Source organism: Arvicola amphibius, chromosome 2 (assembly GCF_903992535.2).
Source record: "Arvicola amphibius chromosome 2, mArvAmp1.2, whole genome shotgun sequence".
Taxonomy (NCBI): Eukaryota; Metazoa; Chordata; class Mammalia; order Rodentia; family Cricetidae; genus Arvicola; species Arvicola amphibius.
In genome coordinates, this window is record NC_052048.2 from 133,371,290 (window position 1) to 133,398,309 (window position 27,020).

General features: G+C 52.3%; 1 protein-coding gene across 3 annotated transcripts in view; it reads left to right on the top strand.

The window, feature by feature from the left end:
* Nucleotides 1-27,020, top strand: part of Adcy3 (adenylate cyclase 3) — a 72,858-nt gene that overhangs the window by 40,473 nt on the left and 5,365 nt on the right. For 2 of the 3 annotated variants that reach the window (XM_038319573.1, XM_038319574.1), the window contains exons 3-14: nt 13,960-14,090; nt 14,641-14,752; nt 14,912-15,039; nt 15,910-16,068; nt 17,098-17,272; nt 18,590-18,718; nt 20,427-20,569; nt 20,712-20,873; nt 23,117-23,204; nt 23,862-23,978; nt 25,565-25,824; nt 26,091-26,156. In XM_038319573.1, coding sequence (XP_038175501.1) covers nt 13,960-14,090; nt 14,641-14,752; nt 14,912-15,039; nt 15,910-16,068; nt 17,098-17,272; nt 18,590-18,718; nt 20,427-20,569; nt 20,712-20,873; nt 23,117-23,204; nt 23,862-23,978; nt 25,565-25,824; nt 26,091-26,156 — 1,670 coding nt within the window. The remainder of the gene's footprint in view (nt 1-13,959; nt 14,091-14,640; nt 14,753-14,911; nt 15,040-15,909; nt 16,069-17,097; nt 17,273-18,589; nt 18,719-20,426; nt 20,570-20,711; nt 20,874-23,116; nt 23,205-23,861; nt 23,979-25,564; nt 25,825-26,090; nt 26,157-27,020) is intronic. The other variant, XM_038319575.1, reaches the window with a different exon arrangement.

Sequence of the window (27,020 nt, forward strand, 5' to 3'; positions counted from 1 at the left end):
TGGGGCTTCAGCTCTGTTTTCCAGCATCTCAGCCCCAGTACTCTGTCTACAGTCTGTTCTCTAAGTCTCATCTCTCCAGCCCCTGAGACTCCCTCATCTCTGCCCTCTGTTTCTGGCCCCAAGAGAAAGATGGCAGAGTATATTAGGTTCACCTAAATGCGATTCTCTTCCCTCTGAGGCTTTGGCCCCTCATGTCTTAGCAACTTCAGTGTTTTTTATTGCTTCTAGAGAGCTAGAATTTTTATGTGTGTGCAGGTCTGTGTGCGTGCGTGTGCGTGTGTGTGTGCGTGCATGCATGCATGCCTGTGCGCACCTGCGCCTGTATGCAGGCTGAAGAACAACCTCAGGTAATGTCTGTCTGTTGTCATCATGCCCCCCACCATGCTCCTTAAAGACAGGGTCTCTTACTGGCCCAGAGCTTGAAATTCTGCTAGGCAGTGATAGGCTGGGATAGGCTGGGCTAGGTTGGGCTATGCAGGACAAGGTTGGGTTAGGCTGAACTAGACAGGGCTAGGCTAGTTGGTCAGGAAGCCTCAGGAATCTGCCTGCCTCAGCCTCCTTAGTGTTGGGCTTACGAGCCCGTACCACCGGCTATGGCTTTGAGACAGAACTCAGACCCTCGTGCTTGCAAGGCGAGCCATCTTCTCAGCCCCACTTCTGATCACTTTTCAGCATACAGTTCAGTGACACTGAGTCCATTTATGAAGCAAAGCATTGTGTCATGCCCATCAGAAAGGAACCCTGCCCGTTCAACACTGGCTCCTCATCCCCCACAGGCTCTGGCGGCGACTGTGAAGCTGCCTATTGTCGGTATCCCATAAGTAGAATTGTATAGCAACTGTCCGCTTGCATTGGCTTGTTTTATTTATTATCCTAAGGTCTTCAAGGTACATCTGCGGGTAGCATGTGCAGCTTCCTTCTTCCCAGGCAGCATGATGCTGTTGTAGACCACAGTTACAGCATCAGGACCTTCGAGTGGCATACTATTGAGCATCCTCTTGTTTATCCTTTTGTCTGTTGTGAATAATGCCACCGTGAGCCCTGGTGTTTGAGGATCTATTCCAGTCTTTGCTTTGCTCCTTCTTGGTACCAACCCAGAAGTGGAATTGCCAGGTACCACTGTGTTTAACTTTCTGAGGCAGCAGCCTTGTGCATTTTTAATGTTGATAAATATTGCCAAACTAAACCATATACAGTATACAATTTATACTCCTCTAAGTGATGGACGAGCGTGTACTGAGGCACTTGCATATCTCTTGTTTATATAGAAAATACTTCTTTGCTTGCGGAACCCCCCCATCCCTTGGGACCGTCCTTGCTCACGAAGTCAGCAGACCCCGGTCCTTGTATACCCCATTCCACTGTGCTGCCTCCTTTTTTGACTGACACCAGAGTCTGTGTCACAGGGGAGCAGCCCCGCCCCTATTACCCCTGTTTTGGTAACATCAGATCTGTATCCAATGCATACACCAGTTTTCTTGGGACAGCAGGGTCTGGCACTCCCCTGTGTGACATTGGGGCTGTGCTTCCTTGTCTTCAGGTTAGCCTTCTGAAAAACTGAGATTAAAAATCTATATTATTGGCATGGATTGTTTGGGAAATCCAGGAAAGGAGAAGGTAGAGGTGAGCTTAAAAACTATAAAGTCCTTTGATATTGTTCACCACTAGGACATGGCTTCAGCCCCTGGGGACACACTGGCTGAAGGAAGCCTGAGGAGGAAGGTGGCAGTTGGTTGAGAGAGCACCCTTCTCTCTTCTGTTCCAGTCAGGACAGAGGTCACTCCCTCCCTGGACATCAGGGTTGACTATAGACAGGAGCTTCAGCCTAGGCGACTTGGGATAGTACAGGCCTCCATTTGCTTTCCTCTGTCAGAGCTGGTATGGATGGAAACGAGATGACAGACAGGACCCTTGGGACAGAGGGTGGCAGAAGCCCTAGTAGGAGCAGACAGAAGGTGGTCTGTATGTAGACCCTACCCCTTCTTGAAGATGCCACTTGAAGTCACTGCCACACTCAACCATCTGAGTCGTCCTTGTATAAATGCCAGGCCGTTTCGGTAGCAGTTCCGAAGGCAGATGAGGCTCTTCCCAGAATGCAGCACTCGGGCCCATGCCTCACTTTATGGCATCTACAGGCATTAAGTGTTTTCTGAACTGCTTTCATGGCAGATGATATGCCCTTCGCGGAGGTTGCTTGGCCCCCTCAGCCAGTCTCCTTTGATCCCACAGGGGCCCTCTCTAGTTCCGGTCCCTTCACTTCTGTCTTCACGGAGGAGACTGGCTTCTTGCCTGGGGTAAAGGTGGGACAGACGGCTCCCAGTCCTTTCACACACAGACATTCCCTCCCCCACTTTCACAAGGGAGGCATGTCTCGGGTGACAGATGGATAGGGACAGAAAGTATGTGTAAGAGCGTCAGGAACAAGATGGTTTGGCCCCTCTGGCCCTGGCCTCCTTGTAGAGCAGAGCTGTGTCTGACCGGCACCAAAGCCTTAGTGGTATGTCTGTGCATGATCCTGGCATGAGAAAGGCTTGTGACCCACAGGTTGAGAACGGCTGGTCTAGCGTCTTTGTTCTGGTCTCACAGGCCGCCCAGGAACCACCTGAGTGAACTTGGGGCCTCTCTCCAGCCTTCCCACAGCTCCATGGGCAATGTTAGTGTGGAGCCAGAGGCCCAAAGGGAAGAACTTTGATTGTTTGTGGTGATTCCCATGGGACCTCACTTTGGGGATTAGTTTGGGACCTTGAGAGTTGCTAAGCACCCCAACTGGCACCTGGCAACAGCAGGCACCCAGAACGTCACACCTGTTACCAGGTACAAACCTCAGAATCGTGAGGTGTCTGAATCACCCCCCAGAAGCACTCACTTCCCAGGTAGTGAGGTGCAGCTGAGGGAGGAGTGAGGGATGGAGAGGTGACCTGCAGGGGAAGCGGCCAGCACACGCTGTGTTCCCTTCAGCCCCTACCCTCCACCAGTTAGGAAGCTCCAGCCAGACCCCAATGGGAGATGCGAGGTGTACAGGGCTCTTAAGAGAGTCTTTCGCTGTCTAGGCGAGTGCCCTGGTGTAGGTGGGGGCTCTCTGTGTCTTGGCAATCACTCTCAAATAACCATATAGAGACTTAGTATTATATATGTCTGGCTGACCCCACCAGGGAGTGACACCTTTAATCCCAGCACTTGGGAGGCAGAGGCAGGCTGATCTCTATGAGTTCAAGGCCAGCCTGGTCTACAGAGCAACATCCAGGACAGCCAAGGCTGTTATACAGAGCAACCCTGTCTGGGGGTGGGGGGAATGTGTGGCTGATAGCTTAGGTTTGTTTCCAACCAGCTCTTACAACTTAAATTAATGCTTTTTTTTTTTTTTTTTTTTTTTTTTGGTTTTTCGAGACAGGGTTTCTCTGTAGCTTTGGAGCCTGTCCTGGAACTAGCTTTTGTAGACCAGGCTGGTCTTGAACTCACAGAGATCCGCCTGCCTCTGCCTCCCGAGTGAAATTAACGCATTTCTATTCATCTATGTGCTGCCCCAAGGCTCATTTACCTCCTCTATGAAATTCCCATGTTTCTTCTGATGCTTGCGACCCTTCAGACTTGGCCTTTCTTCTTCCCAGCATTCTCTCTGCTTTGAAAATCTCCTGCCTAGCTATCTGCCAATCAGCTTCTTATTAACGAGAGTACAGGATTATTCCCCAGCACCCTGGAAGCGTGGCTTAGGGGACGCTACTTCTGCGGCGCTCATTCAGGAGAACAGCTGCTGTAGCCTGCTTCCTTTCCTGCCTCTGCCTGGGTCATGGTCCTCGCTCTGTTTGCCCTGCGAGTGGGTTTCTCTGCTGGAGCTGTGAACTCAGAATGCACTGGATCATAGCTCAGTGTCTGAGCATCTTTGTGCTCTGCCCTCTGCTCAGGCCTGCTCTACTGCTTGCCCCAAGTCCTTTGACTGTGAGCGCAGGGCACAGAGTCACCTTAACCTTGAGCCCGAGTCTCTTGGGAGGTTCTTGGGGGGAAGGAAGGATCAGGTTTCTAGTGCCCTCCCCAAAGGTGTCCTGTCAACAGTAGGGTGGGGCTGATGGACCTGCTTCCTTGGGAAGCTACTCACTAGGTAAAGAAGGGTCAGTGTGGGCAGAGGTCACAGGGCGTGACCTTCCTCTAGGTGCTGGTTCTCAGTGTCTCCAATGTTGAAAGTGGAGGTGTGTCACCTGACCACAGACATCCCTCCTGCAGCATTAATCTGGAAATGTATTTTCATTTCAGCTTCTAAACAGAAACACTCTTGAGTACACCGAATGTTCTTAGCCTTTGTTTTAGCTTCGAAAGACATTTAATGTGAGACAAGCCTGTAGGAGCCACCCCTAAGTCATGGTAGACATGGGTCTCTCTGTTGCTTTCCAGTTCCCACCATTTAGACTTTACAGAATGTTCTTTGTGCCAGCATGGCAGAACTTAGCAAGGCACGCCCATCCCTGTTTTAGACAGTTCAGTGACGGGGCTCCTGGTGACAGGAGGACCCTGCTGTGTTGTGAGGTCTCCAGGCAGCGTGGTAAGCTCAGCACTGATGAACCCTGCCCCTAGCCCAAGCCCTCCCCTCCCCTAGACTACCGAGGACCTTCCGAGTTCCTGCTGGTTCAGCAGCTCTCCAGTTTTTACCACTGCTGCTGGCAGCATATTCTTCCTCAGCAGCTGGGCATCTGTGGTCTGCGGCCAGGGCTGGGAGCATTCCCTCTCTGGCTGAGGATCGAAGCTGTGGCTAGTAGTACAGGTAGTTTATTAAATGCCTACTTAATATTTAAGAAATGTCTACATCCTCTACAGCCATCTGGGCTTTTGACTGCCTTGAAAAGTCTCTGTACTTTTTTTTTTGAGACGGTCTCACTCTCTGGCCCAGCCTGGCCTTGAACTCGTGGCACTCCTACCTCAGCCTTCCAAGTACTGGGATTACTGGTGTGAAGGAGCCACTGTGCTGGGCTGCAGAGAGGGACTTAGATCCCATTCTAGCCAAACCACTTATCACGTGGCCTTGAGTAGTTACTTATGCCCGCTGAGTCCCAGGCTGTCTGTGAAGTGGGAGCAGAGAATGGGATGGTGAAGCCCATAAGAGCACCTACTGCTAGGGCATTTGTTCATGTTCCCAATGCCCACGTCAGGTGGACTACAGCTGCCTATTACTCCAGCTCCAGGGGATCCAGTGCCCTCTTCTGGCTCTGCAGGCTCCTGCATGTACACACCCACACCCACAAATACACACATCCACAAACACACACACACACAAACACACATAACAATTAAAAGCAAAAATTAAATTTCTCTTAAAAAAATAGAAGTCAATAAGAGTACGTTCAGATCACAGGTATCCAGGGCCTTCTTCCATGAGGAGATGGCCCTGAGCATAACAGATTCTGTGGGGGTGGCTGGCAGAAAAGACATGAGTATATGCAGAAGTGCAGGGAAAGGAACCCGAGAACCGTGGGTAGAGGGAAGCTGGTGTTTAATATCTTGGGCCAGGGAAAGCTTTTTCAAGGTAGACTGAAGACCTGAAAGGTGGGGAGCATCAAGGATGTAGGGGAGGCAGCATTGGAAAGAACCTGAGGTGTGTCCACAGGACATGAGGAACAGAAAGAGAGGGGAGGAGAGGCAGAGTGGGCCTGTGAGCCACAGCCTGGAGCCTGGAGTCTCCACAAGGGCCTTGACTTGGTGCTGAAGGGAGCTGGGGCTAGTCATCCCAGGGTATCTGAATTCATCAAGTGTAGCTGTTGATGGGGAAGTAGGGAGATCAGTGAGACGTGGTGGTCCAGGTCAAGGAGTGTGGTGATGGCAGACGTGCTGAGTGCACGGAGGAGCCTAGGTGCGTTCTGAAGGCAGAGCCAGCTGGCTTTACGGTTAGATGGAATGAAGAGTGGGAATTAAGGATAGAGGGGGGCTTCTGGGATGGGGTGGGCTGTGGTTGAGTTTGAGGTGCCTCTGGACATCCTCATGGAGTGGTGGAGAACCCACATAGATGCTTTCAGTGAGTAGAGCTCACTAGAATTAACCACACAGTTGGCATGTTTGGGGTCTGACACCCATGTTTGCATGAGCCCTGCTGGGCTAAGAGGGTAAGACAGGGCCTCCTGCTGTGCTGATGGGCTCAGCCAAAACCATGCAGCTGCTGGGAAGCCTTTGGTTGCTTCTACTGGGATCTTGTGATAGACAGGTTTCTCCTTAGTAGCATCACGTGTGAGCTTTAGGCCTGCCTCCAGTTATCTCTCTGGCCCAGAGTCTTGGGGTTTAGCAGGAGCTAGCCAAAGGGTGCGACCATTGTCTTACCATTCTAGTCAGGAGTCCCATTGTGTTCTGGCCTGCCTGGTTGGGAACATGGTGTGATGGATTCAGATTGACAAAAGGGGCCTGAGGTATCAAGAACTCGGATCTGGAAGGGGTCGTACCTGGGATAAACATGTTTCGATGATTTGGTTAGCTGTGCACCCCCCCCCAAAAAAAAAAGAAAAGAGAGAGAGAGAGAGAGAGAGAGAGAGAGAGAGAGAGAGAGAGAGAGAGAGAGAGAAGGTCAGAATGCAAAATAAAATGTATGGCCCAGGGTAAAAGGCAGAGGGTCCAGGAAAGGTGGGAAGGATGAGGGAATCACCAAGTGACTAGGGAAACACTCAGAAGCCTTTGGAATTGGTCTTAAAACACATGATTCCCAGGGCTAGAGAGATGGCTCAGCAGTTAGGACCACTTACTCTTCTTGAAAAAGGCCTGGGTTCCCTTCGCCTATCATCTGTAACTGCAGCTACAACGGATCCGATGCCCCCTTCTGGCCTTCATGGGCACTGCACACATGTGGCGCACATTCGTACATGCAGGCAACACACTCATGCATATTAAACATTTATAAAGAGCCTGATTCTTTGGGAGCTTTTCAAGAAGAGGGAGGGGCTGGTGAGCAGGGGCTAGTAGAAAGGAGTTCATCCGGGTCAAAGGGCATTGTGTGGGGGTGTGGGCATGTGCTTGCTCTGTGTATGTGCAGCAGGCATGGGCACACACATGTTTGTCTCCATGTGTGTGCACAAGTGTGTTTGTATATGTGTGTTTGTTTCTGTTTCCATGTGTATTTGTGTGCACATGCGTGTGCGTGCATGTGTGTGTGTATGGGCAGTGGGGGTGATGGGGGAAACTGTGTTGTATTGACAGTCTTCATTGGAAGAATATTCTTTGTTCTCAGTGTGAAAGAGACTGGTGTCAGTCCAGCCAGAAACTGACTTGGGGACAGAGCTGGAGGGTGGCTGTGTGCTCACTGTAAAGGAACTCAGGGGCACATTTGGAAGGCGTGCTGGTGAGGTTAACTCTCGAGGAGGTGGCACAGGGAGGGATTAAAGCTGTGGGCCATCGCTCCCAGCATGGTGTGGAGCTGTCCTTTTTAGGTCAGTGACAGAGCAGGTGGTGTGAGCTGCCAGGTCACACTCTAAGCACTCACCCCAGCCGTGCACAGATGCGACCAACACATCCCTGTCACCACAGGGCCCAGCCTGTACTTAGTTTTCTATGGTGTTTTAAAGCTACCTGTCTAGTACAGAAGCCACTAGCCATAGGTAGCTATGGAAACTGTACTTAATTTCAACTAAACATCAGTTCCTCAAGTTAAGTTTTAAAAGCAGGGTCTCTTGTAGCCTTGGCTGGCCGTACCTGCTCTATGTGATACTCCAGTCTGAACTCACAGTTTTCTGCATGCTAGGCAAGTCCTCTACCAACCGAGCCATGTCCCCAGCCCCAGTTACTCGGTTTTATTGGTCACTGTACGAGCTCAGTAACTGCACATGGCCAGGGGCCACCACATTGGCCAGCACAGATTCGGAGCAGTTGTGCGACTCACGGAGTTCTGTTAGAACTGTTCTAGAGAGTGCCGGCTTGTCCCTTGGGCCATGTCTTCTACTTGATGGCTCATTAACTCACCAAACCTCTGAGGAACACCTGCTCTGTGCCAGGTTGGCTCAGTGAAGACGCCGCGTACCATGCACATGGCTGTCTTTGGACCCTGAGGTTGCGCTGCCTCCTGAGGTGGCAGTCATCGTGGCCTGCCCAGTCTCCTTGTCTCTAGAGACTGCTAGGGGCCCATGCTAGTGCCTGGAAGTCCTGCATGGTCAGTGAGGAAAAAAATAAAGTATTCTTGCCCCAGGTACCAGTCCTTCCTGGTATGATGCGTACCCTCCTGCATGTGTGAGGATGGTCAGTCATTCACTGAATGGCTGAGTTTGGGACCACATCATTTAGAGCAAACAGTGACCTGCAGTTTCCAGATTTTCCACAATGGTCCTTGGACCTCTCCTTGGGAGGAGCTGAACTGTTTGGACTCTGATCTCACTTCCTGTCTTCCATAGCCTCCCCTACCCCGAGGGCCAGGCCAGGATGGGTACTAGAAGGGTCCAGTGTCCTTGTAGCTTCCAAACAGCCTAGAAGCTCAAAAACTCTTGGTATTTGGGTAAACTGGAGACAGGACCAGGACACGTAGTTGCAGGCTTGCTTATAGTGATGTGGGTGGGTTGCTATACAAGTAGGTAGGATCCGCGGGCATAAACATGGTCTTACCCATCCTTCAAACTAACAGACTTTACCCATGCCACACAGACATTGTGTGTTCAACCTACATGCCCCCAGGGTCTACACATGTACACACACACACATACACACATATACACACACACGTGTACACACATATATACATGTACACACACGTACACACCACCACCACCACTTATCGTTTCTCACCTAGCCTCTCCTAACTCGCAAGGCTGTTACAGCTACCCAGCCTCTCACCCGCAGAGTTCATTTATCCAAATCCCTCCTGGCTTTCTTGCTGTAATTAACTCCTGAATGCCTCATCAGAGCATCAACTCTAACAACTCGGGACCCTTGGGACCATGCTGGCCTCCTTCCTCCATCTCAGTCCTGAGCCAGCACACTGACTCACTGCTGAGGAGGACTTGACTGGTTCTTTCTGAGCTTGGTGGAGGCCGTATTGACAGACATCTCCTCTCTGAATAGCCTGGCACCTGCTTGCAGAAGTAATCCTGGCCACGTCAGGAGGCGAGGACTCTGCCTCGGCTACTATGGTCCCCACCTCCTCCAGCCCTGCTGGCCTTGTTCTCCACTGTGTGTTTGCATACCGCTTAGGACAAGCCTGGGGTGCTTCTCCCCCAAATCTGTGGGGTTTGTTTCATTGTCCCACCTCAATGGCGTACTGGAGTTCCCAGTCTTTCTGCAGACTTTGGTCTTTTTCCTAGATAGGGTCAGGCCCTTGACTTTTTCCCCCTCACACATAACCCTCAGGGTAGAGCTGAAGGGAACTTTAGAACAAATGACCTGCTTGTCCTGTCAGTGCTGAGCACAATCTCAGCGCTCCTGGTCTTAGAGCCTCAGGCCTCACTCACAGGGTTTGGTTAATCCTCCCTTGGGCTAGCCTCCCACCTCCAGCTTGACACTCACTACTCACCTGTCCCTCACCAGGCTTCAGGAATAAGAATTCACCACCTGCCAAGCTAGCACTTTCTTTGCTCTGTGACAAAACCCCCCCCCCCCCCCCAAGCATCTGCTTCTTTATCAACCTTTGAGAGGTCCCAGAGCAGCTCTAGTCTCTTCTCCACACAGCACCTTTGCTCAGACTTGAGGAGGTGGCTCTGTGATCCCCATCTTGCAAAGCCCCCTCCCTTCCTGGCTGAACTGCAGCCTCTCAGCCCCTGCACATGCAGGTTCAACTCCTTCCCTTTTTGTTCACTTCCTACTGGAAGCCTAAACCTGCTGCCTCTTTCCTCCCGTGGTGGGAGGTATGTAGGCTGAGGGTGAGCTGAGAAGCAGGTCCAGGCTCAAGGGGCATGTTTTGGTGGCCACTCTGTGCTGCAAAGTCATCCAAACTCTGCCATGATGGCAGACGGCAGGCATTTCCCCTCCAGGGTCAATGTGCCGCCCCCCTCTTTGGTTCCTCCACAGCTGGTTTGGGATCCAAATGGGCACTGTAACGTTTATGCTGTCTGAATGGCACCCTGCCCATCTCACCAGGTCACGCTGGAGTAAAGTCTGTACCCATCACAGTCCTGAAGACATAACTAAGTCTTCTGTCACTTTTGAGGTTTTCCTTCTGGGAGGTTTTATACTTTGTACAATGGAAAGGGACTTAGGGCTCCCATTGTATAGGTGAAAGGCTAAGGCTAGAGGTGCTTACCCAAGGTGAGACCTTGGCAACCTAACACCTGATCAGCGAACTCTGATCATCTCTCTGTTTCTCTGTCTGTGTCTCTGTCTCTCTGTCTCTGTCTCTCTCTCTCTCTCTCTCTCTCTCTCTCTCTCTCTCTCTCTCTCTCTCTCTCTCTCTCTCTTTCTCTCTCTCATATGGAGGCCAGAGGATAACCTCAGGTGTTATCCTTAGTAATGGATTGCTGTCCACCTCTCTTGATGCAGGGTCTCTTATTAGCTGAAGCTTCCCCATTAGGCCAGTGAGCTCCAGGGACCACTGCCATGCTGGGACAAGTGTGTGCCACTGCATTCAGCATTTTATGTTGCTATGGGGATTGAACTCAACACTTTATTGACTGAGCCATCCCCCAAGCCCTAACGAGATTATTTTGTTCTTAAAATCCTGTCTCTCGCCGGGCGGTGGTGGCGCACGCCTTTAATCCCAGCACTCGGGAGGCAGAGGCAGGCGGATCTCTGAGTTCGAGGCCAGCCTGGTCTACAAGAGCTAGTTCCAGGACAGGCTCTAGAAACTACAGGGAAACCCTGTCTCGAAAAACCAAAAAAAAAAAAAATCCTGTCTCTCTTCAGCAGAGGCATCCTAGTCCTTATTGTGTCTTTGCCCTCAGACTCCAGCAGACTCGCCTTCTCTGGTTCATACCATCAGACAAAAAGTAACTGCAGGGAGCTGGAGAGATGGCTCAGTGGTTAAGAAGCGCTAGCTACTCTTCCAGAAAACCCAGGTTCAGCTCCCAGCACCCATATGACAGCTCATAACTGCCGTAGCTCCAGTTCTAGGGGACTTCATATACACATCCATACAGACAAAACATGAATGCACAAGAAATAAGTATATTTATTATTATTATTTTTTTTTTTTTTTTTTAAAAAGGTAGCTTCAGATTAAGGAAGTAACATTTTCCAAGTCTGATCCTCCAGAGTTCTCTGCTGGCCAGCTGAAGGTAATAGTCTAGGAGGTGAATACTGCAGGCCACTTCAGGACACTGTGAGAAGGCCATTCTGGGAAATGCAGCGGCTCAGCGCCCACAGATGTATCTAGAGGAGACACAAGGGACGGGGCCCAAAGTCTGAAGTTGTTGACAAGAATTCACGTACTGATGGGCATCTTTATTCAATTCCATATTGCATTTTCAACTGATGCATATGTGTTATGGCAATCCATGAACGAGGGTAGAAAGTCAGTATCTGTCAACAGTGATGTTTGGTGACCAGAGTTCAAAATAGCAAGGTTAGTGAAAGGAGGTGATCGTTTTGATGTAATGTTGAAGACCGTATTAGAAAACCATTTTGAATATGAAAAGATTCCTGGAAACGAAAGAATAACTAGCAACGAATTGCCGCTGAGCTTCCTTCCCTCTTGGTGAGGTTCCTGAAAACACAGTTAGAATACAAGACTTCCTTGGTCATAGTTGGTTTTATTAACTTCTAAAAACCCTGGGCATACGCGTAGAAGAGGGAATCTCAACTGAGGCAATTGCTCCCAACTTGGTCTGTGGACATGTCATGGTGCTTTCTCCTCTTCTCTCTCCTCTCTCTCCCTCTCCTCAGCAGAACGAGCCTGGAGAAGATGATGATAAGAGAAGGAACGAGAAGAGCCTGAGAAAAGAAGAGAAGAAGGAACCGACGCGAAGGACCTAGAAGCAAAAGACAAGATAAGGACAAAGACACAATCCCGACCTCACCCCCCGAACACATCCCCCCACCACACTCCCCTCACCCCCTCACCCGTCCCATCTACCCTCATCTCCCCACTCCCCCTCTTCACCCCTCCTCCTTTCCCCCACCCCATCCTAGGTGTGAAACAGGATGAAGTTAGCTTCTGGATCATGTCCCCAGGTCCCATCAGACACCACCCTCCCCATCATTTTTGCATCAGACTTCCTCTGAGTCCACCCCACTGACAGGGAGTTGGGGATGCCAGGTGCCACGGTCACCTGAGCCTTCCTTGCTTGGCTGGGCTGCAGGGCCCTGGGGAACTTTGCTAGGGCAGGGCGCACTGGGGATATTTTGGCTTCTCATTCCTGCACTGTAATGATGCCACCATGAGGTTCTCAACACTGGAGAAGGCTGCCGTGGAAATGGAAAAATAGCGGCACGGCTGTAAGCAAGCACTTCAGGCTAGAGTCGGGACCCAACCACCCTGGAACAGGGTGGCTCCTTGACTGGGGATGAGCGCCTGCCTTTCAGCAGCTGAGTTCATGGCGTACTCTGGCCTGGTCACCAGGATCTGCTGGGCCACTGGGGTTCAGCTACAAACTCTGCCTGTAGCTGGGTCACATCTCTGCCCTTTTCTGTGGCCTGGACTTCTCCCAGGCTGGCCTGGCCTACTTCATCTCCTAGTCCTCCTCTCCGTGCTCCCTGGGTCTCTTGTCTTTTGACCTCCACAGTTCCCATCTTATCAAACCTTAGCTTGTGGCTTTTCCCCATTGCCCTACCTCAGACCTGCCTTTTCTTCTCCCCTCAGGGATGGGGGGCGGGGAATAGTGTTTTTGTTTGTTTTATTCCTCTGACTACTCCCCTGCCTCATTCTGTCTACTGTCTCCTCTTCTTTTCCTTCCACCCAGTCTGACCCATGTTTTGCCGTGCCAATACCCTGGCCATGATTTCCAGAGCTTCTCCTAAGCACCGCCTGCAGGGTGCTCCCTCATGGAGGCTTTGTGGGGCTCGTCAGCCTAGGCACGTGTATGGTCATGCTCCCAACTCTTCCTTCACATCTGGTTTTCCTCTATGGTTCTGTATTTTGAGCGCTGGCGCCATCCCCTCAGATGTCCAAGCCACAGATTTTTTTTCTGGAAAGAGTTAGAGTGCAAATATTTCTGGCTTTGCCAAGCATATGGTCTTTGTCGCAACCACTCAACGCTTGTTGGAGTGTGAAGACAGTCGGAAACAATGTGTAAACAAGCGAGCCTGGCCGGATGCCAATAAAACTTTAGGAAAGCAGACAGCAAACACATTTGGCCCACAGGCCAGTGTGCTGACTCCTGTCTCCACCTAATACTTGAGAAGCAGTTCTCTCTCTACCGCCGCTAAAATACTCTCCGGTCCTTGAGCTGCGGAGGACTGCCCCATGCGTCTGCTTTGGATTTATGGCTCTCTCTCAGGAAGGCCTTTGTTTACCTGACTTCAAGACTCTAGCTTTATCTCACTTCCGGGAAGACCCCTGGGTACCCCTGACTCACTGGGTGGGTTTTGACCATTTCCTCACACGGTACTCGGCTTCCCGCTTTGGTGGTCTCCATGTCTCCATTCCTAGCAAACTGACACCATTCTCAGCCTGGTGGGCCTCAGGTGTCACCCTGCACTGCAGTGGGCATTCTGGCCTGGGTCCCCAGGAGATCCGAGGCTCAGGGAGAGTTTTTGCTAGCGAGTCTTGAATCAGGTTGAGTCTGAACTGGCAGTTGTTTTGTGACGGGTCAGTGGGTGGCGTGGAAAGGACTCAACAACGAGAGACTGTTGCGGTGGCAGCCACAGGGGTGGTCACAGTTCTTACGGAAAGAGGAATGGGATGAACTGGAGTCCTTCTGGGGCATTTTCTATCCCTGTCAGATACGCAGAGCCGTCATGACACTGAGCCTCGTCACAGTCAGAAATTGCCTAGCCTGGCCTTCGGCTGCTGCCATATGGGTGTTGGGGCCTCTGTGCGAGGCTGTGTAGTTCCTGGTTGACGTGCTCACCAGCATGGCGGTTGGCCCTGTAGGAGGAGCGCAGGCCATATCCCCTTCAACCCCGTGCTTCTCCTCGCAGGAGAACCTCATGCTTTCCATCCTGCCGAAGCACGTGGCTGATGAGATGCTGAAGGACATGAAGAAAGACGAGAGCCAGAAGGACCAGCAGCAGTTCAACACCATGTACATGTACCGGCACGAGAATGTCAGGTGTGGCGGCGTAAAGGCGCTGATGGCAGGATGGGCTAAGGAGGCCCACTGCTTCACGGGGTCTGGTTTTCCCAAGGACTAGAGAAAAGGCCAGCCCTCAGTGTTGTGTCTTGGTTCCCCTAAACTCAGCCCTGTGGGAGGGACTGTTCCAGTGGACGGCAGAATAAAAAACGTGTGTTAGCCTGCCTGCTCCAACCTGTCACTGGAGAAATGTCACCCGGAAAGGGGGTTCTTGGGAGGTCACCTACCCATTCAGGACCAGCTCTGAGACTAGAGCCAGGACCCCTGATTCTAGAAAGATCTTCAGTCAGGGGCGGAAGGGAGGTGGGGTGGTGGTCACCAGGCAGGCCCCAGGAGGGGACTCTGTAGGGAGGTGGGGTGGTGGTCACCAGGCAGGCCCCAGGAGAGGTCTCTGCAGGGGATGAGCATCAGTGTTCAGGTCATGCCAGGGTTTCACTAACTAGAGCTGAGTAAGACATTTTTCTGCAGCAGGAGCGGGTGGTGGAGTCACTGTCTGGAGTCTCACCCCCTATGGCCTCTCCTTCTGCAGCATCCTGTTTGCGGACATTGTGGGCTTTACCCAGCTGTCCTCCGCCTGCAGCGCCCAGGAGCTCGTGAAGCTCCTCAACGAACTCTTTGCCCGCTTTGACAAGCTGGCGGCTGTAAGTACCAAACGTGCCCACCCCTCCGCTGCCATGGTTTGCAACCCTCAGCCCTGTCCATGGCTCCTAGGCTTTCCCTCCCTGGCCTTCCCCCACCTGCTAGACCTTTCCTCCATGACCAGGGGCTGGGAGCACAAGCCGTGCTCTTGCCCCCTCCAGAAATACCACCAACTGAGGATCAAGATCCTGGGGGACTGTTACTACTGCATCTGTGGTCTGCCTGACTACCGGGAGGACCACGCCGTGTGCTCCATCCTCATGGGGCTTGCCATGGTGGAGGCCATCTCGTAAGTGGGTGCCTCTGGGAGGATGGGGTGGCCAGCCTTGCAGCAGCATGGAGGAACTATCTGAGATACAGAAGGAGGCTCAATCCTGGTTCTGGTTTCCAGCGGGCATAACCACTCCAAGAATGGTGGAGGGGAAGGTTTGTATTGTAGATGGGAGGGAGAGAAGAGCCAGAGGCATCTGGAAGAGTCCAGGGCAGGGAGAGAAAGTGGTACATAGTACATGGCCAGCAGATTGGACTTAGCTATGGGGGAGATGAGGCGGGGGGAGAGGACCAAGAGAGCTCATGTGGAAAAAGCTTGGTATGTAGGACTGAGAAGCTGGGGAAGGGAAGCCCATGAGCTGGAGAAGTTTAGGACAGGGGGCAGGGCGAAGAGCCTGGATGCCCACATGGACTTCATAACAGATATGTTCAATGCTGAGAGAGCATGCCCCGGTATGCACTTTGGTGTGCCAATAGGAACCATAGTTACTCATTTGTCTGTAGTTTCTTTTTGACCTGAACACACATCTCTGAACTGTGTTTGTTGTTCCTGGAGTTCTCAGGCAAGGGGCGAGCTGCAGTTTTCATTCGTCTCTGCATCTGCAGCCTGTGGAACGCACCAGACACACACTCAATGAAACACGAACTGCAAGAATGCATAAGGGACTGAAGAGAGAAATGGGCGGTCCCCTGGGGAAGTCACTATATCTCTGCCTGTCGGCACTGAATCTGGGCTCTGTTAACTCCAGTGCAGGCCACTTAGCTCAGGCAAAAAGTCAGAGGAGACATGTGAGGTCCTCTCAGCCCAGGGGGTGGCCTGCAAGGCAAAGGCTGCTGGTTACCTCATGATGCCATGTTCTACCCAGCGTCCCCTCTCTGTGCCTGGTAGGTACGTGCGGGAGAAGACCAAGACTGGCGTGGACATGCGTGTAGGGGTGCACACAGGCACCGTACTGGGTGGTGTCTTAGGCCAGAAGCGTTGGCAGTATGACGTGTGGTCTACTGATGTCACTGTGGCTAACAAGATGGAGGCTGGTGGCATCCCAGGGTGAGTGCTCCTTCCGGGGGGGTTGGATGTATGCAATGGCCCTAATGAGGGACAAGGGGCCCCAAGATTCCATCCCTCCCAGGAGCAGTGTCCCCTACCTTCTGTTCTGGTGATGAAACACTTTGCCCAAAAGCCGTCTGCAGAAGAAAGGATTTATGTGGCTTACACTTTCAGTTTGTCATTAGGGGAAATCAGAGTAGGAAGCAAAGCAGAAACTGGGTGGTTTATTGGCTTAGTCTCTTCTCACTCTCAGCTGGGTTTCTCATACAGTTCAGAGCCACCTGCCTAGGAATGATGCTGCCCACAGTGGGCTGGACCCTCCCACGTCAATCATCAGTTAAGATCATTTCTTTCACAGGTCAATCTGATCTGGGCAATTGCTCAATTGAAATTGCCTGTCACCTAGGGGATCGCTAGGTGACTCTTGGTTGGTGTGAAGTTAACCAAAAGTATCTAACCAGCGCAGCCAGCCTCTGGGACACTACCCTCAGGCGCCTGTCCCTGGGCAGGCTGTGGGAGGGCGTGGCCCACCTGCCTGCCCTTGGGGCCTCATTAGAGACGGTTCCTGTTCTCTCCTTAGTGACTGTGTGACTTTTAGTCCCCGTGGCAGCAGGGGAGGCAAGGTGGAGAGAATCCAGTTCTTGAAGTTAGAGTTCAGAGCTGGGGTTGAAATTTGGTATATCATTTTCTCCTTGAAAGATTTCTTTTTTATTAGTCTGTGGGTGTGCACGCATGGTATGCAGGTACCTGCAGAGACCAGAGACATCAGATCTGATTCCTAGATAGCCAGGAGAGAAAATTACCCTGCAATTCCAAGAGTTCAACAACCAATAGGACTGAAGCTCAGAGCAGTGGACACCATGCTGCCCACACAGCTAGTTAGCAGCAGGTCTACTCCCTGCTCGCTACCACACACGCCCTGGGTGGTGTGGTCCCAGCATCAGCCAGTGCTACGTAGTCTGCTGCCTGTCTCTGGGGCAGGCAAACGCTACCTCTGGTGCAGGCGCAGGGTCTCTCACTGTACTGCAGGCGCGTGCACATCTCCCAGAGCACCATGGACTGCCTGAAGGGGGAGTTTGACGTAGAGCCCGGTGACGGGGGCAGTCGCTGTGAATACCTAGATGAGAAAGGCATCGAGACCTACCTCGTCATTGCCTCCAAGCCAGAGGTGAAGAGAACAGCCCAAAATGGTCTCCATGGCTCGGTGAGTCCCCCGTCAGATCCTGAGGGCAGAGAGGAGGAAGGAGAGAGATTTAGAGGAGAACAATTAGCCAGGTGTAGTGTTACACGCCTGCAATCCCAGAATACAAGAGGCTAAGACGGGAGTTCAAAGCCAGCTTGGGCTACACCGCAAGTTCAAGGCCAGCCTGGGCTGAACAGGAAGACCCACATCTCAAAAATAAAAAAAAATATATGAAAACAGAGTGGCTATAGAAAGGTTGGCTGGTAGTTGACCATAACAAGAGGTAGAGCAGTGTGAAAAATGAGTCTGGGTCCCCAGTCACCTTCGTTCAGAAGGTGGTTCTGCGGGGGAAAAGTGTCATATGTGCAGACTGGAGTGAGGGAGACTGTAGTGTGTCTCATGACAGTATCCAGAAGGGAGCAACCACTGGAAGTGTGGAAGTGGCCAAAGCTTCAGTGGTGACATGGGCACCAAGGGGGACAGAGATGCAGAGGCAGTGGGGCTGGCCACGAAGGAAAAGGAGAGCCAAGGCTAGGTAATGAAGACGGAACAGGACAAAAGCAGTAGCGGTGTCCTTGGGGACCTGCCCTGGGCCTGGCCCCAGCATGGGCTCTGCCACATTCTCCCCTCTGCTTATCCTGCTCCAGCAGTGATGACCTGTTGGCTGTCTCACATCCTTGAGCACAGCCTGCTGCTAGCCGTTCAGTCTTCCTGTAATTCTACCCCACTTTTTTGAATGCTCCTTGGGGTCTATTTTGAAACGGCATCTTCATAGTGACTCCCCCACGACCCTATTTCCGGCTGGACTTCCCAGCAGTCCCCATAGTCTCTTTCTTACTCTCTTCCATGTTCTTATGACTGCCTACTTCTCTGACCTATTTTGCCATTGTCTGCCTTTCCTCATGAAAATGTGGGTTCCAAGAAGTCAGATCTCAACAAATAATTCTTAGTTTGGCAAGCACACTATTCCCCTTTTCCACGTCTGACTCACTCTGTCAAGGGCAAACACTAATCCAAAGTTTGTGGAAGCTATTCAGACTTGACAAGGCCCCACCAAAGAAGCCTCGGCTCTGCCATCGAGCTAGTGTCTTAGAAATAGGAGGTGGAACAATTGGGTCTTTGCTCTGTTTAGAAAACTATTCATAGCAATGAGTATTAGAAAATGACAGCATGTAAAACACGAATGTCGTAGAGGATGAAATGAGTGCTGAAATTTCTAGGTCAGCAGACTTCTATAGATGTAGGAAGAAGTTTCTGGAACAATAATAGAACAGCCACAGGCTGGGGTAGCTAGAAGGCAGTGTTTCGCAGCCTCATGGACACTCCTTGCCATGACAGGCTCTGCCAAATGGCGCGCCGGCATCCTCCAAACCCAGCTCCCCTGCCCTTATTGAGACCAAGGAGCCCAATGGGAGCGCCCATGCCAGCGGCTCCACATCGGAGGAGGCTGAAGAGCAGGAGGCCCAGGTGAGTGGGGATGAGGGCCACATGGGGAGCAGCAGCAGGTTGCTATAGGGGAACTTACGCTGGGAGGAGGGTAGAGGCCGCTAGCCCAGGGTGTTCCTTTTCAGCAGTGTAGATAGTTATGTGAGAGAATGAAGTCCCCCAGGGCACGCCCCTGAAGCATCGTCTAGCTGGAGTAGCCCCCAGTCTTGTAGATTTCGGGTCTGTGAGGGTTCTGCAGGATGGAGCCTGTTTGGGAGTGGGTTTGTATCTAGACACCCTCTCTCAGTAGGTAACCCCCCGTGAGTTCTATGCTCCGAAGGCCTGGAAGTAAGGGCTGGCATGTGCTCCAAAGGATGAGGAGACAACCCCAAATCTTCCATTACTAAGAAACCTGTCAAACATACCCACTGACTAAGGTGATCTCTGTCTTAAAGGTCTGGTGGCTGGAAGCTGGTCGCCCCACTGCCAGTGTCCCTGTGAGAGGAGATAGGAGTTGTCCCCAAGGTTTTAAATGCTGGAGAAGGCACACAGCGTTTCATAGAAGCTGACTTTCCCTTGAGCTTCCATCCAGCTGCTTTTCCTTAGAATAATTTGGGGGGGGGGGAGGGCTAGAGAGATGGCTCAGTGGCTAAGAGCACTAGCTACCCTTTCAGAGGACTCAGGTTCACTGCCCAGCACCCACGTGGCAGCTCACACCTGTCTGTAGCTCTAGCTCTTGGAGATCTCACACCCTCACACAAACATATATGCAGGAAAAACACCAATGCACATAAAATAAAATTATATATTTTTTAAAAGCTTATTTTGCCAGGCAGTGGTGGTGCATGCCTTTAATCCCAGCACTCGGGAGGCAGAGGCAAGTGGATCTCTGTGAGTTCGAGGCCAGCCTGGTCTACAAGAGCTAGTTCCAGGACAGCCTCCAAAGCTACACAGAGAAACCCTGTCTTGAAAAACAAAACAAAACAAAAAACAAACAAAAAAGCTCATTATGAATAATTTTCCTGATAGGAAGGGGACTCATACTTATGTAGCTTGGCTCTGACATGGCTTAAGAAGCCTCTGACTTCATGCCCTAACCATTAGTGGGTGTCACTCATCTCTAGCTTGTGTTCCATGGAAGGAGACTCTTGTTGCCATTCAGGCCACCCACAGCATTTTACAGGGGAGAGAAATGGTCTGGGATCAGGCAGCCAGCAGGAATGCTGAGTTTCAAACCAGGAGTCTCAGTGCTGGCTTCTAGTGTTTTCGGACCCACAGCTCTGAAGGGTCTGGGCAGTGACCACTCGGGCTGTGGCTGTGTAACCCAACCCTGGCTTCTGTTTCCCAGTTGCTACTCTCTTTCTGATGGGGATGGAAGTGGTAGTGGATGCCCCAGCTCGGCTAGCCCTTTCTCATTAGATCACTAGTGACTGATCCCCCAGTCCCAGGGCTGCGATTATACCTGACCCCAAAGTCGACCATATGTAAGGATTCTTGTGGAATCTAACATCAAGCTGTCCCAGCCCAGGCTAAGTTGGCCCCAGAGCCAGGCTGCTGTTCCCCAAGGCACGGCCATTAGTGGACAGCTTTTGCAGACCTCCTAGTAGAGACCCAAGGAGACAATGGCAGGGTGGAACCTAAGGAAAGGGTTTGGTCCTCAGGAGTGTGGCCCCCCTCTTCATTACTCTTTCTCATGCTCTCCCCCCACGTGTTCCATCTGTCCCACTGACTCTGCCTCCCTGGCTTCCAGGCCGACAACCCCTCGTTCCCCAACCCCCGCCGCAGGCTGCGCCTCCAGGATCTGGCGGACCGTGTGGTGGACGCCTCTGAGGATGAGCACGAACTGAACCAGCTGCTCAACGAGGCCCTGCTGGAGCGGGAGTCTGCCCAGGTGTAAGTGGTCGCTGCCGAGACCTCGACTGCCGCCCCTCACTGGTCCTTACGCAGTGCAGGGAACAGTTCTCTGAAACCGGGCCCCATCCCAGCCGCCGTGGCAGGTGAGGCACCTGGGTCACAGGGCTTGCTTCCACGGCAGGGTGAAGAAGAGAAATACGTTCCTCCTAACCATGCGGTTCATGGACCCAGAGATGGAAACGCGCTACTCGGTGGAGAAGGAGAAGCAGAGTGGGGCGGCCTTCAGCTGCTCCTGCGTGGTCCTCTTCTGCACCGCCATGGTGGAGATACTTATTGACCCCTGGTGAGGAAGTTTAGGATGAGGCTGACAGGCCAGGAGAGGGAGCTGGGCGAGGGGCGGCAGCAGTGTCAGGGGCAGGCACCTTTGGCCTTGTCTCTTTCCCTGACCCCTGCCCGGATTCCACAGCAGCAACCAAGCCCAGAAGGGATCTGGGCAGGGCCGGGAAAGCTGGTGCGTGCCCATCCAGGATAGAGAGCATGGCTAGATGGCTCCTAGAGAGCTTCTGGGGACAAGAATGGGGATATTACCTCAGCTTCAGTCAGAGAGAGCACACCGACTTTCCTTTCGTGGCTCATCTTTGGGAAACTAGCGTTTAGGCTCTAGCCACAAACTGACGTCAGTGGCAGGTCCTCTGGGGTGAGGCAGGGTATTCCAGAGTCAGCTGGGCTGTGGAAGCCCTGCCTGAAGGTTCATTATCACCTTCCTGGCCTCAGGGGACAAGCCAGCACCTCCCTTCTGCAGACTCCAGCAGCTGCGGCAGAGTGATGGTGGGGCCCTCCTTGGATTAGCTTGAGGAGCTGTCAAGACCTTTGGGACTTGGCTGCAGGGTCCAAGGTTCTGTAAGCAGGACAATGGCAGATCCCAAAGTCACGCTTAGCACCCGTTTGCTCATCTCCCGAGTGAGGTGACCCACCCTGAATGGCTCTCGAGACCGTTGTGAGATGAGAGCCATGCCGTTTACACATGCTGTGTTGGGCCTGGGGACCTGGCAGGAAGCAAGTTCTTGTGAAGGTTGCACCTCACGGGGGTGGTGGTGGGAGCCGGAGTGAACATTAAACATGAAAGCACGCTTACTGCATGATGAGCGTGAGGTAAAGCGAGGAGGGGGACAGGGCCTGCGGGGAGTTTGGTGTGTATGCTTTTGTAGGGTGGTCACAGGAGACCTCGCTGGCAAGGTGGCATTTTCAGCGGAGTCCTGAAGGACTGGGGAGTGAGCCTTGAGCTCTCTGGGGACACTTACCTCAGGCAGGCACAGAGGCAGCCGTGGGCCTGGCCTCTCAAGGCATAGTGAGGGGATGGTGCTGGTAGCCAGGGTGTTGCAGGACGGTGACAGGGTTAGGGTAGAGAGCTGGCACAGTTCATATTCTCGGACACAGAGGCTGGTGGAGAGCTACCACAGGACACAGACTTGAGAAGGGGACCCCCTGGCTGTGCCAGAACAGGCCAGTGTGCAAGACGGAATCGGAGACTAGGCTAAGAGATGTTGGTGGCTGAGGTAACCGATAGTGATTTGGGCCAGGCAGAGTTAGAGAAGGTGAGGATGAGGGGTTAGGCACTGAATATTATTAATGGCTAGATTCTGGGGACAGATTGGAGGAGTCACTGGCAGATTTGTTGTGGAGCCTGAAAGGGCTGAGGCAAGGACATCTCCAGGGCTTCTTTTCTACTTGAGCAATGGCCAGGATGCAGTTGCGTTAACCAAGGCTGAGAACATAGGAGGAGGAAGCGTACGTACCAGAGCAGCAGGGACCGGGAGTTTGAGTTGCCTGTGTGGCACCGCCCTTGAGGCAGCTGAGTTATCTAGTCTGGGGCTCAGGGAGAGGCTGGTGGTTCAAACTTGAGAGCTACCCACACAGAGCACATTGGGAGCACAAGGCTCTCGGAAATCATGAACGGAGAGTGAGTGGGCGGAAAAGCCAGTTAAGTCGTGTGTGTGTGTGTGTGTGTGTGTGTGTGTGGCGAGAGAAATCACAGGGACTGAAGGGATTCCCCAAACCAAGTGAGAAACGTAAAAGGTGACCCTGAGTTGGATACTGGAATTGCAACCTGAGTTTCTGGAGCCCTTGGCAAGAGTGTTCTCCATGGAGGAGTGAAATGGGAATGGATAGAAGGATCTGGAGGGGACGGACTTCCCAGAGTGGAGGGAGAAAGGGATGTGAGAAGAACTCGTTCCCTGGGCTCTGTGCAGTCAGAGGTCACGTTAGCAGCCTCGGTGCGGCGTCTGTGTTCTATTCTTTACGGTTTTCACCCTAGCTTTGGGGCTGATGGTCATTCCCAAGACTCCCTTCCCAGGCTCTAACTGAGCTATTTCCAGGGCATCTCTGACCCTCCTGGCCTCCGGAGAAGCCCCAGTGGACAGTTAGCAGCTAAAGGGTGGTGCATTCCCAGGCCCCACCCTTGGTTGGCATTCCTCTCTGCTTGCTGGGCCAGCAACAGCAGTTCCCTGGTGTCACATAGGAGCTGCCAGTCTCAGGCTTGTGCTTAGCTGGCCTCTGTACTCCCCAGTCACCTTCTCTTTGTCCCAGGCTGATGACAAACTACGTGACCTTCGTGGTTGGGGAGGTTCTGCTTTTGACCTTGACCATCTGCTCGCTGGCGGCCATCTTTCCCAGGGTAAGAGGTGCTCTTCGGTTGAGCTCAGAACCTTCTAGTCTCTAGAGAGTGGGACTCTGTGTAAATGATGGAGTTGGGCTTCTGGTCCACTCCTGACAGACTTGCAAGACCAGACATTTCCCCATCCCCGCCATCCATTCTATAGCCTGGGATCTTGTGGGCCACGATTAAGCACTAGTAAGACAGTCTGGGGCAGCCCCGCTTCAACTGGACCTCAAAAGCCAGCTAAAGAGATGGAGACTTCTATGGGCACTCAAGTGCCAGGCAGGTTTTGGTCAGAATAACAAAGGGGAAGCAATGCTTTAAGGAAATCAGTCTAGCAGGCTACTTGCCAGGTAACCTGGGGAATTAGGTATACTGACCAGGAAAAGGAAGAGGGAGGTGGCTAGGCAGGTGGCTAACCCTGCATGCTGTCCCTGACCCTGGCTTGCCTGGGGTGCGGCCCACACATTCTGCTAGCCAGGAGCTATGAGCTGGAGGCCTAGGGCTGTACAGATAACTCGAGGATTTGCACACTTCAACTCCCTCCCTCAGTGTTGGGGACTCACGAGCAAAGCATGGCCTTTTGGGTTTCTGGGACCAGAGCAGGGGAGCAGCCAGTCGTGTCTTCAGGGCATGGGGTGGAGGCTCAAGCCCTTGAAATCCCATTTCTTCTAGGCGTTTCCTAAGAAGCTTGTGGCCTTCTCATCTTGGATTGACCGGACCCGCTGGGCCAGGAACACCTGGGCCATGTTAGCCATCTTCATTCTGGTTATGGCCAATGTGGTGGACATGGTGAGCTTTTGCTTCTTTGTGGAGGGGGCATTAAAAACAAGGGGGTAGGAGCTGTGCACTGGCAGCATTCATTCAAGTGATGAATCCGACCCTGCACATCCCAGCCGGGTGGAGAGAGAGGGTCTTCAGACAACTTCTGAGACTAACCTAGGTCCTTGTAGTACCCTCACCCACATTCCAGTGTTCCCAGTCCTTGGCTAGGCACATCGCGGCCTGCAGTTTCACACGAAGGAATTAAAGTTCAGAGAGGTTTGTTTATTTGTTTTAGGTCACACAGTCATTAACAAAGTCAAAAACTGAAGCAGTTCTAGAGGCTGGGAGATGGCTCAGTTGGTAAATTGCTTGGGACCTGAGTTTCATTCCCAGAATGCATGTGAAAAAAGCCAGGCATGGTGTGTGCTTCTAGTCCCAGTGATGGAGAGGTGAAGATGGGGATCTCTGGGGTTCACTGGCTAGCCAGCTTAGTTCTTGAGTTGTCCTGGGCCTGTGGGAGACCCTGTGTGGATGGCACCTGAGGAACATCAGGAGATTGTTCTGGCTTCTAGAAGCACATGCATCTTGGGTATGTACACTGGCGCACAACCCCCTCCCCCCAGGAGGCCAGGCCTCAGATGTCTTCCTCCATCACAGGGATTAAGGGGTCCAATAAGAGCATTCCTGGGGCGTGTCCCTTGAAGTGTAGCCAGTGTTAGGTACCCACTGGGTTGAGGATATGAGCCGTTTCATCACGTAGACCTCTTATATTCCCAGAGGTGGCTGAGCAGGAACAGACTCACAGAGCCCGTGTGGCTCTGGGGAGACAAATCATCTTCTGTTCTCCTCAGTTCATGGAGAGCTAGGGTCCCATAAGAAGGAAGCCAGATGCCTTGTAAGGGAAGGGGGCAGGTACTGCCACTGTTCACAGTTGTCATGGGTTGTTCAAGCTGGGTAATACTGTATGTACTCTCGGAAATCCTTCTCAAGAATATTGTTACTTAACGACTTAAGCACAGGAGTAAAAATGGCCTAGAAACTTTCTCTGGAAGTAAGGGAAGTGAAAAGTTGTAGGTCTACAACCGGACCCCTACCTGGTCGGGACAGCAAGTCTCTGGGTGGCATGATGTCCACCACGCGGGATCAAGTCCCTGATCCCTCTTATCAGGAGACACGTGACGTAGACACCCAAGCACTACATGCCAAGTCCTTACCCAAAGCTGTGGAGCTGCAGCTTACACAGAGGTGCTTAGCTGGCGTATGGGCACATTTTCCGTTGACTATGGTGGACCAGTAGGGTAAAGAGTGAGCAGGCCCCAGAAGGTAGGGACAATTTGGAGGTAGAATAGTTGTCACCAGAGCTCTGACTGGCCATACAGCTTCTCTTGCAGCAGGCGCGAAGGGGAAAGCATGGAGGCTGGAGATCTGGCTCCGGGGTCTCCTTTCACCATTTGCTAATTGTCTGGGGGTTTTCTGGACAGTAGGGGCAGTGCTAACAGTATATAGTGTATGCTGACTCCCTGGCAGACGTCCTCTCTCCTGAGGGCACTGTCACTACCACCACAGGGCCCTCTGACCTGCCACTGATGTCTCCCTCCCATCCTGGCCTCCAGCTTAGCTGTCTCCAGTACTACATGGGACCTTACAACGTGACCACCGGGATGGAGCTGGATGGTGGCTGTATGGAGAACCCCAAGTACTACAACTACGTTGCTGTGCTGTCCCTCATCGCCACCATCATGCTGGTGCAGGTCAGCCACATGGTGAAGCTGACACTCATGCTGCTCGTCACAGGCGCCGTGACTGCCATCAACCTGTATGCCTGGTGTCCGGTCTTCGATGAATACGACCGCAAGCGCTTTCAGGAACAGGAGTAAGATGAAGCCCGAGGGAGGGTGTGCGTGGTCACCTTCCTCTCACACACCCCCAGGCCCCGCCCATGTCAAGGTCTTGTGCCTGTGCTGAGGTGGCTTTCTACCTCAGGTTCCTCAGAGAAGCGAACGGGTAATAGGATTCGGGGCTTCACACAGGCACGCACTGGTAGTGGGGAGGTGGGCCTTTCCATCTCAGGGAGTAAATGTTTGGAGTATGTTTCCCGCGTCCAGATGTGGCTTGAATGTGCTTTTACCTGCCCAACAGCTCTCCTGTGGTGGCCTTGGAGAAGATGCAGGTATTGTCCGCCCCTGGGCTCAATGGCACGGACAGGTAAGAGTCACTGCATTTCCTCAGTCAGCATTCCTAGCCGCCCTTCAAGACGGTAACTGTAACAGGGCGGTACTCCAGCGTCACACTCTTCCTCAGGCACATGGTCTCAGTACACAGTTAGGAACTGCTGGACAGAGGCTGTGTCCAGTGTAGACCTGGCTGGCGGTTAAGTGGATGGCCGCTGGCAGGGAAATAAGGAAAGAGGGCTATGTTGCAATTAAGACCTGGGTTCCTACCTGCAGCAATGGGCACTCCCCTTTGCTTTGTGGAGTGAGGTGCAGATTGGTTTTCCTGAGTTGTCTTACCTTCTGAGAGCATCCATGTTCTTTCAGATGCATCTTAATGCTTTAGACTTTTATGGTTCAGTGATTTTTTTTTTCAGATTTTTAAAAAAGGTTTATTACGTATACAGTGTTCTGCCTGCATGCCGGAAGAGGGTGCCAGATCCCACTATAGATGGTTGTGAACCACCATGTGGTTGCTGGGAATTGAACTCAGGACCTCTGGAGGAGCAGCCAGTGCTCTTAACTACTGAGCCATCTCTACAGCCCCCAAGGAGATTTATTTTTTTAAAGACAGTAGTTATGGAGGATGAGTAGGAGACTTGAATATGCCCTTCATTAAATAAGCTTAAATGGCTGGGTGATGGTGGCACACGCTTGAAATCCCAGCCCTTGGGAGGCAGAGGAAAGTGGGTCTCTGTGAATTTGAGGCCAGCCTGGTCTATATATGGTGAGCTCCAGGACAGTCAGGGCTACAGAGAAACCCTGTCTTGGTGGGGTGGGGGTCTCTAAAGGGACACCAGTGAAGGGCATCTAGATAAGCAGCAAAAAAGCAAAACAACAACAAATAAACCAAAGTTAT